General features: G+C 45.9%; 1 protein-coding gene across 6 annotated transcripts in view; it reads right to left on the bottom strand.

Moving 5' to 3' along the window:
* Window positions 1-13,628, bottom strand: part of AFF1 (ALF transcription elongation factor 1) — a 104,765-nt gene that overhangs the window by 15,346 nt on the left and 75,791 nt on the right. For 5 of the 6 annotated variants that reach the window (XM_051616587.1, XM_051616586.1, XM_051616589.1 and 2 more), the window contains 5 exons: window positions 10,730-10,784; window positions 10,559-10,596; window positions 8,974-9,130; window positions 5,238-6,152; window positions 2,559-2,656 (listed from right to left, as the gene is read on the bottom strand). In XM_051616587.1, the coding sequence (XP_051472547.1) occupies window positions 2,559-2,656; window positions 5,238-6,152; window positions 8,974-9,130; window positions 10,559-10,596; window positions 10,730-10,784 (1,263 nt within the window). The remainder of the gene's footprint in view (window positions 1-2,558; window positions 2,657-5,237; window positions 6,153-8,973; window positions 9,131-10,558; window positions 10,597-10,729; window positions 10,785-13,628) is intronic. The other variant, XM_051616590.1, reaches the window with a different exon arrangement.

The raw sequence follows: 13,628 nt of genomic DNA, 5'->3' as shown, positions 1-13,628 counted from the left end.
CCTTCCCACTCTGAACGCTAGAACATGGGTAAAAGGGGTGGTCATTTTCACTGTAAAAAAAATTGGGGAATGAACTCCAAAATTAAAGCCCTTGCATTAATGCCACAGCTGAAATATCACGGAATTGTCAGACTTGGAAGGGACCTCTAGGGATCATCTAGTCCAACTCCCTGCTAAAGCATGATGGCCCAGAGCACATTCCACAGGACTGCATCCAGGTGGCTTTGGAATGGCTCCAGAGAAGGGGGCTCCACAGCCTCCCTGGGCAGCCTGTTCCAACCCTCACCATAAACAAGTTTTTCCTCATATTTAAATGGCACTTCCCATGTTCCAGCTTGTGCCTGTTGCCCCTCGTCCTGTCCCTGGGAACTACTGAGCAGAGTCTGGCTCCATCCTCCTCGCACCCACCCTGTAGACACTTACAGGCATTAATAAGGTCTCCCCTCAGCCTTCTCTTCTCCAGGCTGAACAGTCCCAGCTCTCTCAGCCTTTCCTCAACAGCGAGATGCTCCTGCTCCAACCCGTTAGTCTTGTCTCACCCTCCAACCAACTAAATTTTAGCCCCAAAATGTCTCAGTGGTTTCAGAGTACACCAGTGCTTTCTCTTCAGAAAAGCAGTTTACTCCTATTGGCAGGACACAAACCTCAACACTACACACCCATCCAAAAGTCAGTATCTCAAATTCAAGCCACAGGCAGGAAGGAATTGAATGCAGTAGCCCATGACTGATGCACGGGCCTCCCTTTTTGGGGACACTGCCCATTTGAAGCCATACCCTTGGAAGCATTTGCTCTAGCAAATGCTGGACCTAGCCAAAATGCTGGCAGTACACACTGGTATGCAAATTACAGGGTAGGTTTCAGCAGATCTACCAGAAGCCCTGCAAACACTACGTGGGAATAAAATTCCCAGCCATGAAGGCCACCTGAAATTCCAGAGTTGTGATTCAGAAGGCTTGCTGGCTTTGTCCCCATCAGGTCACATACAAAAAGGACAATGAGAACAAGATGGTTTCAGTGGAGAAGGGAAAGGCTCCCTACCCCTCCCCACCTATACATACAGATCTGTTTTCTGAAATGGGCTTTGCACATTTTGTCCATACAAATTTGGGCCAGTGACAGTGAGAAAACAGATCTGTGCAAGATCCAACACATCCACATCTGTGTTCCCAGCTGGAAGAATGCAGGTCCCACCTAGCACAGACAATGTGCACCAGTAGCCAGCCAGTAAGTGCTGTTCAAAGCCTGTCACAGAAGGAGCTGAGGGAGCAGACAGTACCAGCATTAACACCTGACCTTCTTTTTTCAGCAGGACCTGTCCAATTAAGAAACCAGCAACAATCAACAAGTCAAAATTGATGGACATTTAGTACAATATCCTTTCCCAAGAGGATGCCAGAACTCTCTCTGCTGTGGACATGATTGCTTAGACACAGGAATAAGATTCCTGACTTCTAGGCCACACTTTCAGCTATTTCACCTGCCTGCAGCAGGATTCTGAGCATGCAATCCAATTTACCTGCACCTCATTTTCTCCATGTGTAAAACACGTTCACATCATCTTCTCACCTCGCAAACACTAAGAACTTTAAATGCACAGGAAGTATCATGACAAAAAGCTTTCTGCTGCTGCTCATGCAGTGAGAGCACAAACTTGCCGAAAATAAGCCTAACAGAAGAACCCAGAATGAGGAAGAAAGACTGGCAAAGAAAATGAAGTTCACAGAAACATAGAATGGTTTGGGTTGGAAGGGACCTCTAAAGATCATTTAGTCCAACTGCTTTTTTAAAAGGATATTAAGTCTAGTTCCATTTCTTGTGAATGCAGAAATAACTGATGCTTGAACTCTCAAGTCTACTGACTTAGAACAGAATTATAGAATAGTTTGGGTTGGAAGGGATCTTTAAAGGTCATCTTGTCCAACCCCCTGCAATAAGCAGGGACATCTTCAACTAGATGGCAAGTTCTCTTGCCACCCCCTGAAATCCCTATTGTGCAGAACAAGCACATGTCCCTCTCCACAGAACAGCTGCCACATTCCAGATCATCTAGGGCAATCCCCTTCTGACAGATTGCCTCCATTGCAGTTTGGAGAAGGGGAAAGAACTCCTGCATCACAGCAGGCAGGCAGTCAACTCCACTGTTTGCAACTCAGCGTATCATTTTTTTGCACAAATTTCTTTCCTGCATCTGGCCTGAAAGACAGCTGAGAAGGAAAAGTAGTCCAGGCACAACTGGCAATGAAATTTCTTGCAGCATAATCAGATTTCTGGAGCTACTTGTAACGTATGGATCAGAACATGCAGCATCATGAGGTGAAGAATGGATAAAATTATGTTGAAAATGGTGAGGACTTCATTCCCACCTAACTATTAGACATCAGGACAAATGCCCCAACATTCAATCCCTTTGCAGCAGTGTAAACCAAGTATGGGAGGGTGACCAGCCACTGAGCCATCAGCTTGAATTATTAGAACCATGATCCCCAGCAGTAAGTAAGAATTAAGAAAGCCTCAGTTTTACACTTCTTTCTGGCATCCCACCACTGTATACTCACTTCAATTTACTGGAGTCTTTGCTGGCTGAAGATTGCAGTGTTTTAGGTTCTTTTTCTGATTTTATTTTCTTCCTCTCCATCTCCTTCTCTGCTTCCCTCTAATAGGAAGAAAAAAAGAATAAATAAAATCACTCATGTTTTAAAAGTTCATGTAAACTACAGACCAACACAGCTAAGTTTGATTGATCCTGGTTAAAAAGAAGATATTGGAACTGACAAAGTGGAAACCCAGACTACAGCAGATGTAGAGTTCAGGCTCACTGACAAGTATCCTAAAATGACACTTTATCTGCTTCTGCTTGCATGGATTAATTATCTTGTAGTGCTGGGAATGGAACTGCTAAAACCTCTTGTTGCCAATAGTAATCAAAACTAAGGCACTTCCATTGCTGAAGACAAGCATTTCATCTGTTCTGGATGGACTTTTTTCTTCCACTCAGAGCCAACACCCAGAATTGTATTCAAATTCCTCCTGGCAAGGTCATGAACTGCATGCAGTTGTGTTTTGTGATATGCCTTACTGAAGGGAAGGGAAAAAAAAACACCTCACTGCCATTGTCCTCCAGAAGAATAGGAACCATGAAGGCAAAGAGGTAATAAATAACACCTTTGAATTGCACTCTACAGATCTTGCAATACAAAGCCTGCGAATCATCAGCTCACCTGAATTTAAAAACTTCAGAACAATTTGCTGTAAGCCAAGAAAATGTAAAAGAAACTGCACTTATCAGTCAGCATTACCCGAGTGTGCCTGGTGGTAGCCAAAAGCATTCCAGGACTTTCTGTCTGTCTCCCAAAGAGTATAAGCAGGTTTATGTCACTGTGATGGAGCAAAATGGGTCATGCTCTCTGGTAGTGTGCTCAGGGCAAGGCTCCAGCACCCAGATCATGCCACAGAATCACAGAATGGTGGGGGGGTTGGAAGGGACCTCTGAAGATCACCGAGTCCAACCCCCCTGCCAGAGCAGGATCGCCTGGGGCAGGTCACACAGGAGCACATCCAGACAGGTCTTAAAAGTCTCCAGAGAAGGAGACTCCACAGCCTCTCTGGCCAGCCTGTTCCATGTCCTTGAACTGTTTCTCAGGTTGAGCTGCAAGCTGCCACAGAAGAGGTCTGACAGCTGTACCTGACCTAGCTGGCTGCAATGAAGCCTGAGCCTCCAAGGACACTGATGCATGCTGACATGATACAGACAGCAAGGCTCTGAGGTGGCTTTTCCTGCACTCAGGACTCAGACTGCAAGGGAAGACATCTCCACCATCAAACAGCTCCTCTCTTGGGTCTTTGAGAGACAAGAGGAGTGACAGATCTACTGCCTGTTTACCTTTCTCCTGCTGCTCTGCAAGAGGTGAACTGCCAGGGCCTCAGGTTTCTTCACCATTTCCCTGCTCTTCTCAAGTCCTCCCCACAGCTATGGGAAGTTTAGAAAATGACAAGACTAAACAAAACCCACGTGGGAAATACGTGGTTATTCACCCTCACATGCTAAGCCACCTGCCCTGTGAGGAGGACCAAAAAGGTATACTGAAATACCCACAGTGAATACCCATTCATGACAAGGCCTGCAGCCAACTCTGAGTGCAGCTGAACCAGCCTGTGAGCAGCTACCACCTCAGATAAATAAGCAGCTGTCTTGTCATTCAAGGGAAGGCAACTATTAGAGCAGAATTATAGAATCATTTAGTTTGGAAATGACCTTGAAGATCATTGAGTCCAAGTGTGAACCTAAGAGTGTCAAGTCCACCACTAAACCATGTCCCCAGGTGCCACTGAAGGACTCCTCTAAGGGGTCTCTGGAAAGCCCCTTTCAAAATGCATCATTTAAGCATTAGCATTGCTGCCAGCACCACAGCAGGTCCAGGCAGCACCAAAGAAGTTTTCTACTTCTTTATCCCAGTGCTGAGGTCCAAAGCAGGGATTAGTGATGGTGAACCTGGCTCAGTTAAAAGCATTTATGAAAAAGCCAGAGGCACGGGGCTGCTGCCATCATCCCTAGGAACAACACAGTTCACACCTGCAGCATTTGTTCCTCTCTGTGTAAGCAAGAAATCCCAGTGGTTTCATGGAGAAAAAAATGACTCCACCAAGGAAAAGACTGCACTACTCAGACCACGACTGCAGGTCTAATGGCAGCAGAAGGTGCATACATGGACAAAGCTGAGACCCACAGGACGGGGTGGCTTGGGTTGGTTCTCCCTCTGGGGACCCCCACAACCTGCAGGCAAGATACTCTCCCGTAACAGACATCAAATGGATAGCACAGATGGCTGCACTGTCTGGGAGCTGCTTCAGATAACGTGCTGCTAAAGGGGGAAGGGGGCACTGCACCCCTACACAGCTCTGCTTGGGTTGAAACCCACAAATGCTCTTAGGGGGCTGGCCAGCCACATGCTGACACAGGCTGCTGCAAAAGCTCCTCTGACATAGGGTGGCTGGGCTTTTGTTGTCTGAGAAAATCAGTATTTCAATAAAGCACAGCAAAAAATGTTTCTAAACACCAAAGCCTTTGTTAGACAACCTGCAGGGGTTTTCATCTGCTCAGCAGAAACATCTGTGGACAGTCTCGATAACATCTTGATAGGAGGAGGAGCATAATGGGTCTGTTCTCATCCACGTGGGTTTTTCAAATACAACTTTGGTCCTTGTACAAACCCACCTCCTCCACCTCCACTTCTTACCTTCCTCTTCTGAATGGACTTGTCAGGAGTGTCTGTGGTTTTCCTCTCCAAGTCCTGCTTCCTTGTACTGGAGAGTTCCTTGGGTACTGCTCTCTTGTGGTGACTGCCTTTCCCAAGGGGCTGGGGAACTCTTGACAGGAGAGGAAGGTCTATTTTCACCATGAGGGACGGAGGGATGGGGGAGTCCCTCACTGGTGAGAGCAACTTCTTCTCGTTGACAGGCAAAGGAAGCTTCTCCTTGTGAAAATCCTCTCTGGCTACTATGGCAGGCCTGTGGCTGCTACCCCTGGTGGGGCTTGTCCCCTGGCCTTGAGGAAGGGGACTGAGAGCGAGGTGCTCCTGGCCACTGCCAAACAGAACGTCTCTCATGAGCTTGGTGTCCAAGGGTTTGGAGTTGGCCTGATGGGAGCTCTTGTGCTTTCTGTTCTCAGGAGGCTCTTGCAGTGCTGGTTTCAGGTCTTTTCTCTCACTGGATTTTGGCTTCCCTTTCGTTTTGACTTTTGGCTTGTCTCTGGAAGACCGGTCTCTGATCTGAAAGGGACCAGGGTCGCTCTCCACCTTCAGGCCTCCCTTGGGCCCTTCATGTACTGGGGCCTTGCTGGGTCTTTTGCTACCTACAGTCTGCCTGGGTGAGGGCTCCTCAGTGCCCACAGGGGACTTGTGGCAGCTGCGTTTGGTGGGAAGAGGAGCATCCTGAGGAGCCCTGCCTGCCCGGCTGGAGCTCTTGTGATGAGGCTCCCTCGGCTCAGCGCGCTGGGGGGATGAACTGCTGCTGATTCCCTGCCCCTGCTCCTTGCCCTCCTCACATCCATCCCCGTGGGCAATTTCGCTGAGGCTCTCTGGTGGTACTGCTGGTGGGTTCACCTTGGTCAGCCAGTTGTCCAGCTGCCACTTATTGGAAGTTGGTGGGTCAGGCTGCAGAGAAAAAGAGAAAGAAAGGATGCAAAACTGATGTCTAGGGGCTGCTTCCATCCTAGCACAGCTTACCAGAACCCACCAAAATCAAAAACAGCTTGAAAGTGAAAAAAACCTGTGAGACAGTGGGGATGCTCTAGCATGTGCACGTCAACACTTCAAAAACACCACCCTCATTTTTGCACAGGATCAGTCAAATGTGTTGCACGGGACTCCAGGACTTCAGTAAACGACCAGTCTACACAAGAGCATCATCGTAGCTTGCCAGTGAGCAACATGGTTGCACAATCAGACAACATATAAAAATAGCAGCAATTGTAAAAACAGATCAGGTGTTGTCCTTGCAACTCTTTGGGAAAGTTGTTTACACACAGCACTGCTTTCAAAGCAGACAAGGAGCTGTGCCAGCTATCCTATCTCATTGAAATCTGACAGGGAGACTGTCTGGCTCCTGTGGTCTAACCAAAAGAAAATCAATTACCAAAAGGAAATCACTTACCAAAAGAAAATCATTTATCAAAAGAAAATAATTTACCAAAACCAATTGTATGGCTACTGTATCAATTCCAGCCTCTTCTGTGTCCTCTGCCTACACAACCCAACACTCACTTCCCTCTGGGTCAATCAAGGCAGAAGAAACAACCACGGTCTGATTGCCTCTGGAGGCACAGTCAGGTAGCAGTGTGGTTGCTACAAGCCCTGCCTAATCTAACAGCAGCCTTGACAAATTGCAAGAAAAGCAAGCCCAACTATCCCTACAACAGAAGCTGCAAATCAGAAGCAAGATTTTCTGGGGCCCATTCTGAAAGCACTACAAATATTTATCTATCAGCGTCACTCAAATGTGTAGGTCATTATCTGGGCACCATCAGAGCACAGCTACACTCATGCCCTCATCAGTTTTCTCCAGTCACAACTTTTGCCTCTGAGAAGAGCCACAGCTCTTCCTCAAAAAGAAAAAGTCTAGTACATGAAATGGTTTCAAAGACTGATGTAACCCTTCTGCTGTTATTCTCTTCTCTATCCAGACTCAACTCACTGTAGAACATGTGGATAAAGAAGACATGTCTTCAGCTGTGTTGGACTGAGTCCATCTAGAAGCCTTGTTTAAAAACCAGTTTGGTTTTACAATGGGTTTGTCAGTAAAATTATACAACAAGTTCCATTCTGCTTTTCAGATAACAAATCTGCTTTATTTTCATTAGAAGTTTTAGTTATTAGCCACTGATTTTGGTCAAACACTGTAAAAGCATGGCCAAAACACTGATGAATCTTTCCTTTATAACCTAGGTAGCTCTCAGACAGGAGCATACTCTGATCCTTTTCTACCACTTCTGCCACCAGTTGTGATCACCACCATCAGATGTGTGTGTTCCTCACATCTTCCAAACACAAAGGATAATAAAAGACTAAAAAAAAGAAAAAAAAAAGAAAAAAGAAACTGTTACCTATAGGCCCTAAAGTCTGTGCTTTTGCATGTGAAGAACTGGCTATAAACAAATGGCCCACGTGCACTAACTTGTTCCTTGAGCACCATGGATGAACAGCTTGCTGAATAAAAAAGGATTAAATGTTGCCCTGGATTGTTTTATTGTTATTGTTTCATTAAAGATGTTTTAATGTCTTCCAACACTTAAGACACTCTCCTTTTTCACCTTCCCTTCCCTGTCTGGAAAGGGAAAAGGTGAATAGAGAGCATCTGCAGTCTGTTTAGTGGCCAGTCCAGCCTTAAACCATAGCAAATGGCCAATGGCAAATTTCTAGGCCTTCACTAAAGTGAGAAGAATCTTACAATCTAGTGTTTTGAAGACAAACAAGCTAGTATTTGCAAGATAAACCAGGCAGGATTTGGTAAAAGAGAAGTACAACATCTGTTTCCTGCCAAAGACACCCACATTGCAGAAGGCAAAGTCTGTAACTGAAGTGCTGGATGGTAAATTTTATTAGATGTGAGATGAAAATATATGTCTTCTCAAAGCTTGCTTTCTGCACATAAAATTCTCCCTGTTCATGTGCTTCTAAGGTAAAATAAAGGAAAGCCAGGCCTGGGGAAGGGCAGGGTGAGGGAAGAAATAAATATCAAGTTCTCTGGGCTTTGTGAGAATACCTTAAAACTGTCAGCATATGGGTTTACATGAGCTGTGGTCCAGGGGATAACCATGCACTTCCCACTGGCCTGAGAATGTTTTGCAAGCTGGAGGAACTGTTTGAAACCATGGGACATGAGCCCTTCTGCAGCAGATCTTTTAAAAGAAAGCATGGTCCTGATTATGAAACTTTTTAAGGCACCATGTTCTGTTTGTCTGCTTTTCCCAATACAAGCCTCAGAAATGCCTGTGCAGCACTCTCTGAGCCAAAAGCAACAGAAGCAAGTGTAAGCACATTCCAGCTCTTCCTGCAGGTCTGATCACTTCAGCTGCTTCAGCAACTCCTCTTAACACAGCAGGGTCTCACCCTGAAGCAGCCCACAGCCTTGGCACCCAGAAAAGCTGCATGGGTGGAGGTGGGCTCCAAACACCCCAGACTAGCCATGCTTCCCATCTGCACCTTGTCAGTGAAGGCATCAATTCATCCAGGTTCAAGTTGAGGCACATAAAAGCCTAATTATGCTGTTACTAAGGGTTCTTTAATTGACAAACTCTAGAAGAGCAGCAAAGGGCAAGAAAAGTCTGATGATGCAGCAAAGATGTCAAGGGGACACCTGAACGATGATGGTCTCCTGTCTCTATTTCAGGTCTCCTGTCCCAGTTGCATTCAGAGTGCAGAAAGTCTGAAGGCAGGAGACTGTATGAGGCAGGCTCTACGTTTTATTTGCATTCACCTCAGGTGCTGAAGCTCTCAGAAGGTCGTTTGCTTCACTGTCACTCGAGTTGCTCTCTGTCTCTGAGTCTGAAGAGCTGTCTGAGTCACTGGTGCTCCCAGACTCCGGGCTGCTGGAATGTGCTGATGCCACACTCTTGGGCTGGGACTGTAGGGCACTGCAAGGCCACCAGGAGATAAAATTAGAAAGCAGCATGAGTGAAGGTTACTTACTTACTATATCGACATGGCAGGATTCAAAAATAAAACTGAAACTCTGTGTTTTGGCACTGAGAGGAGAGGGGAGAAGGCCAAGGGAACACACTGCCATACTCAAAAGATAAAGCACTGGAATAAAAAAGACCTCTGGAAATAATAAAACCTTTAACTCCAACCCAGTCAGACAAATATATAAGTAGGACATCACTGCTAGAATATGAAGCTCCATTAAGCCAGCCCAAGCTTTTTTAAACAACCAAAACTGACCAGTGCCCCAATATTCAAAAGAAAAACTTTCCAATGAAGGCTGACAAGACAGAAACACACATTCCAAGATGGTTTATCTTTCCTGTGTTCTCCTCCTGAAGTTTTCACTTCTTCATCTGTCTTACTTGCTCAAGGTGCTGTAACTGTTTCATTAACAGCCATGTTGAGCAGCAGGATTTTTTGCAACACCCTTCCCTACTCAAAAATGGTTTTCTCCAGCACCGACAATGGAAGAGGATGGAACTGAGAGAGCCATGACTTTTACTTTTGTTTTGAAATGGGCTTAAAAAATAAAAATGTAAATTTTTTTTTTTTTAAATTGTTATCATTTTTTTTACTTTGTAAACTGCTTCCCATGTCAGTATCAACGTGTTTGTAGAATTTGGAGGCAAGCTCCTTGGCTGATCCAGACTGATATGGTGAGAACACTATTTCAAGAGCTTGCAGAGATGCAGAGCATGCCAGGAACTGGCATGCCTTCTACAGGTGTGATTTGGGAGACCATTCCCTTGTGCTTGAAGAAGAGACACCAAGCCAAAAAATGTATGTCAGTGGTCTCCTGCAGGAAAAGTTCTGGGCTTCTCCATCTTTCTTCTTCTAATGCTGGCACGTGGATGTTCAGCCTACCCTGAATACTGCTTCTGACTAATATTACATGACAGGAACTGCTTACAATCAGCTGCCTTATCAGAAGGAGCTGAAACAGCCTCCATGAGTCTACCTAACCCTTTTCTGTTCTTCACCTGCTTAGCTGTTTTGAGCTGCTGAACTAAAACTGGGCTTGCACCTCAACCATCACAACTACACCTGAAAATCCTACTAGCTTCAGTGCAACCTACGTACACTCAGGTGGAGGGGAAGAGGAGAAAAGAAGGAAACAGTTGGGGAAATACAATTCTCGTTCATAGGAAAAATCCAGCATGGATGGATTATTAACTTCCTAGTTGGAGCTTTCTGTAAAACCCCACACAACTAAAGCCAATTTCCAGCAGCAGCTTCAGGCAGCTAGAAAACAAAGCCTGTGTCTACAAGAGAAACCCCACAGCTACCCCACATATAAAAGGTAGACTTGGTTTTCCTCCTTATTTGGTCAAACTAGTAGTTTGGGAACAAACCTGTACCTTGGAGGAGCAAGTGAAGAAGGTGGCTTTTCAACAACCTGTTTTGTTCACAAAAAAACAAAGAGGAGAGGGGGAGGAAAGGTTAGCTTAAGGAACTCAGAACAACACAGGAAGTCGTGATGATTTAAAGGGATTTCTGTGTGCCTAGTGTATAAAACATCTAAAACTGACTTGGTCGTCACCACTCTCTTCACTATCACTGAGCTGCAGGTCGTCCTGGAGCATTCTGAAAGACAACCAGAAGATAAATATCAGCCAAGGCAGACACATATTCAACCAGCAGACACTGAAAAAGATGTGGGTTTGCACTTGCCAAAAACAAACCAACCTCCCACATCCTTTTTGAACATTCTGCATGCTCAACCTGCTACACCCTGCCATTACCTGGCAGGCTGTGATAGAATTTATGACACACAACGTAGGCATTTTACTGTGCTTTCCAACTGGCCTCGGGACATTTTGCCATGGAGGTCAGTAGCACTGGCTGCCATCTGCAGACAACAAAGCTCTTTGAGGGGAATGCTGCTCAACAAAGGTCACGTAGCACACTAACACAGCCAACAGAAGTCACAGAGTGACAGACCTGTCAGGGTTGGAAGGGACCTCTAGAGATCATCTAGTCCAACTCCCTGTTAAAGCAGGATGGCCCAGAGCACATTCCACAGGGCTGCATCCAGGTGGGTGTGGAATGGCTCCAGAGAAGGGCACTCCACAACCTCCCTGGGGCAGCCTGTTCCAGTGCTCTGTCACCCTCCTAGTAAAGCAGTTTTTCCTCATATTTAAATGGCACTTCCCATGTTCCATCTTGTGCCTGTTGCTCCTCGTCCTGTCACTGGGAACTACTGAGCAGAGTCTGGCTCCATCCTCCTTGCACCCACCCTTCAGACACTTATAGGCATTAATAAGGTCTCCCCTCAGCCTTCTCTCCTCCAGGTTTAACAGTCCCAGCTCTCTCTGCCTTTCCTCACAAGGGAGATGCTCCAATCCCCCAATCATTTGTTGCCCTCCACTGGACTCTCTCCAGCAGTTCCCTGTCTCTCCTGAACTGGGGAGCCCAGAACTGGACCCAGTTCTCCAGATGTGGCCTCACCACACTAACACAGCAGGTGGAAGGGGTCAGATCCTTGCATAGCAAGACACAAGCAGGCTCTGAGCTTGCCCTGGCTCCCCAGGGGCAGAAAGCATCACCTTTGCACCAAGAGCTGAGCGTTTCCAAAAGCATAATTTAGTCCTTTGCCTGCACGTGGTAACTACTGCTCATAATTTCAATGCATTACCAAGGTCCTCAGAAGGTTGGGGGGATAGGATTTGTGAAGAGGGACCCAGAGTTCTCCCAGATTGTCATCCCCCCACCCCTTTTGGCAATCACAAAGGCATCCCAAAAGGAGCTGGAAAACAGGCAAGCAAAACTCTTGCTATGCAAAAGTATGGAGTCAAATCTTGAAACTAGCTGGAGACTGACTCTTCAACCCAGAAAATTACAGGAGTGTCATTCCAAAAATGAGATTAAAAGCTTGGAAACTAAGAGGGGGCTTTTAATCCATCAGGTCAAAACTGTTTATTTCAACCTAATTTCAAACTAAGGGCTCTCTGTGAGAAACATTTCTTATGCCCAAATAACAAAATAAGCTTCCATCTCCTCATGGCAATATATTTTATATCAAGAAAACAAATATGAGATTCCCAGAAAACCACATCACCTTGCAAAAGTGCTGAGTGACTGAAGTGTTCCTGACACTTGTTAGGAAAAATTACACAAACCTTCACACTCTTTCAAGCCTTCATGTTAAATCATGAACAAAAAAGATTTACGGCTCTGCAGGTCACCACTAATGACCCCAAGCAGTTTCTTTTATGATTCTGTGGCAAGAGAGGAGTAAAAACCTTGAATAAAAAAGTGATTCCCTTATTTAAACACTATCTCCACAAACTAGACAAATTATTTTACACTCATAACAAGGCAGCTGATGTGCGTGGAGACACTTTCACTGAAATAGGACCACGTTTACTGCCAAAGCTGGCCATGGTCTCAACAAATAATTCCTCTGGCCAGAAGTGATGACTCTGCTCCTGCTCACAGAGCGGAACAGCATGACAAAAACCCAAGGGTCTACTATGTCTCCCAGTACAGAGCCCACCACACAAGTTACACAGGACCTGCAAAGGTACTGATCCCACAGACCCCAAGCACCTCTCACTGATGCAGAATTAGGTGCCATTGCCACCAGAGCTCTGCCTGACTACACTCACAAAGACTTAGTGCTTTCTTTGTTCAGGTATTTTGACTTTGCCATTCCCCTGTGACTATCCTTCTCCAGCTTCCAGCCTCCACTGCTTCATTTCCTAGAACCACAAAATGGTTTGGGTAGGAAGGGAACTTAAAGATCATCTAGATCCAACCCCCCCTGGATGGGCAGGGACACCTCCCACCAGACCAGGTTGCTCAGAGCCCCATCCAACCTGCCCTTCAACACTTCCAGGGATGGGGCAACCACAGCTTCCCTGGGCAGCCTGGGCCAATGTCTCACCACTCTCACACAAAAGAATTTCCTCCTCATGTCTAACCTAAATCTCCCCTCCTCCAGTTTTGATCCATTACCCCATGTTCTCTCATGACAAGCCCTTGCCAAAAGCCCCTCCCCATTTCCTCACACACCTTCTCGGTGGAAATCACCTCTTGCCTCTTCCTTTAGAACAAACCCTGAAGGGAAGTGCTATGAAACACCACCTTGGAAAATGAGAGCCCTACACTTCCTACATGGCAAACAGCAGGCAGGTAGGCTGCAGCACCCCTGCCCGTGCCAGCTTTGCCTGGGAGCTGGAGCTGAAGCTCACTGCCAGTGCACTGAGACACAAAAAGTAATTAACAGGAACAATACAGCCCCTCCCAATACTTCTGAGCAGTTTGGACAAACGTCTACAGGCATCTCAAGGGATCTTTTTTTTTTTTCCAACCTATTAGGGAAAGCAGTCCTTCAAAGATGATAATGAACAACCTTCCAGGGATGCTACAAAGTTCTGAAAGTGTTTTTATTTTTTTGTTTTGCTTTAAAAATTGTGGACTATGGGT

Source organism: Apus apus, chromosome 4, assembly GCF_020740795.1.
Source record: "Apus apus isolate bApuApu2 chromosome 4, bApuApu2.pri.cur, whole genome shotgun sequence".
Classification (NCBI taxonomy): domain Eukaryota; kingdom Metazoa; phylum Chordata; class Aves; order Apodiformes; family Apodidae; genus Apus; species Apus apus.
The sequence above is the reverse complement of the archived record's forward strand: the minus strand, read 5'-3'. Positions and strand labels throughout refer to the sequence as shown.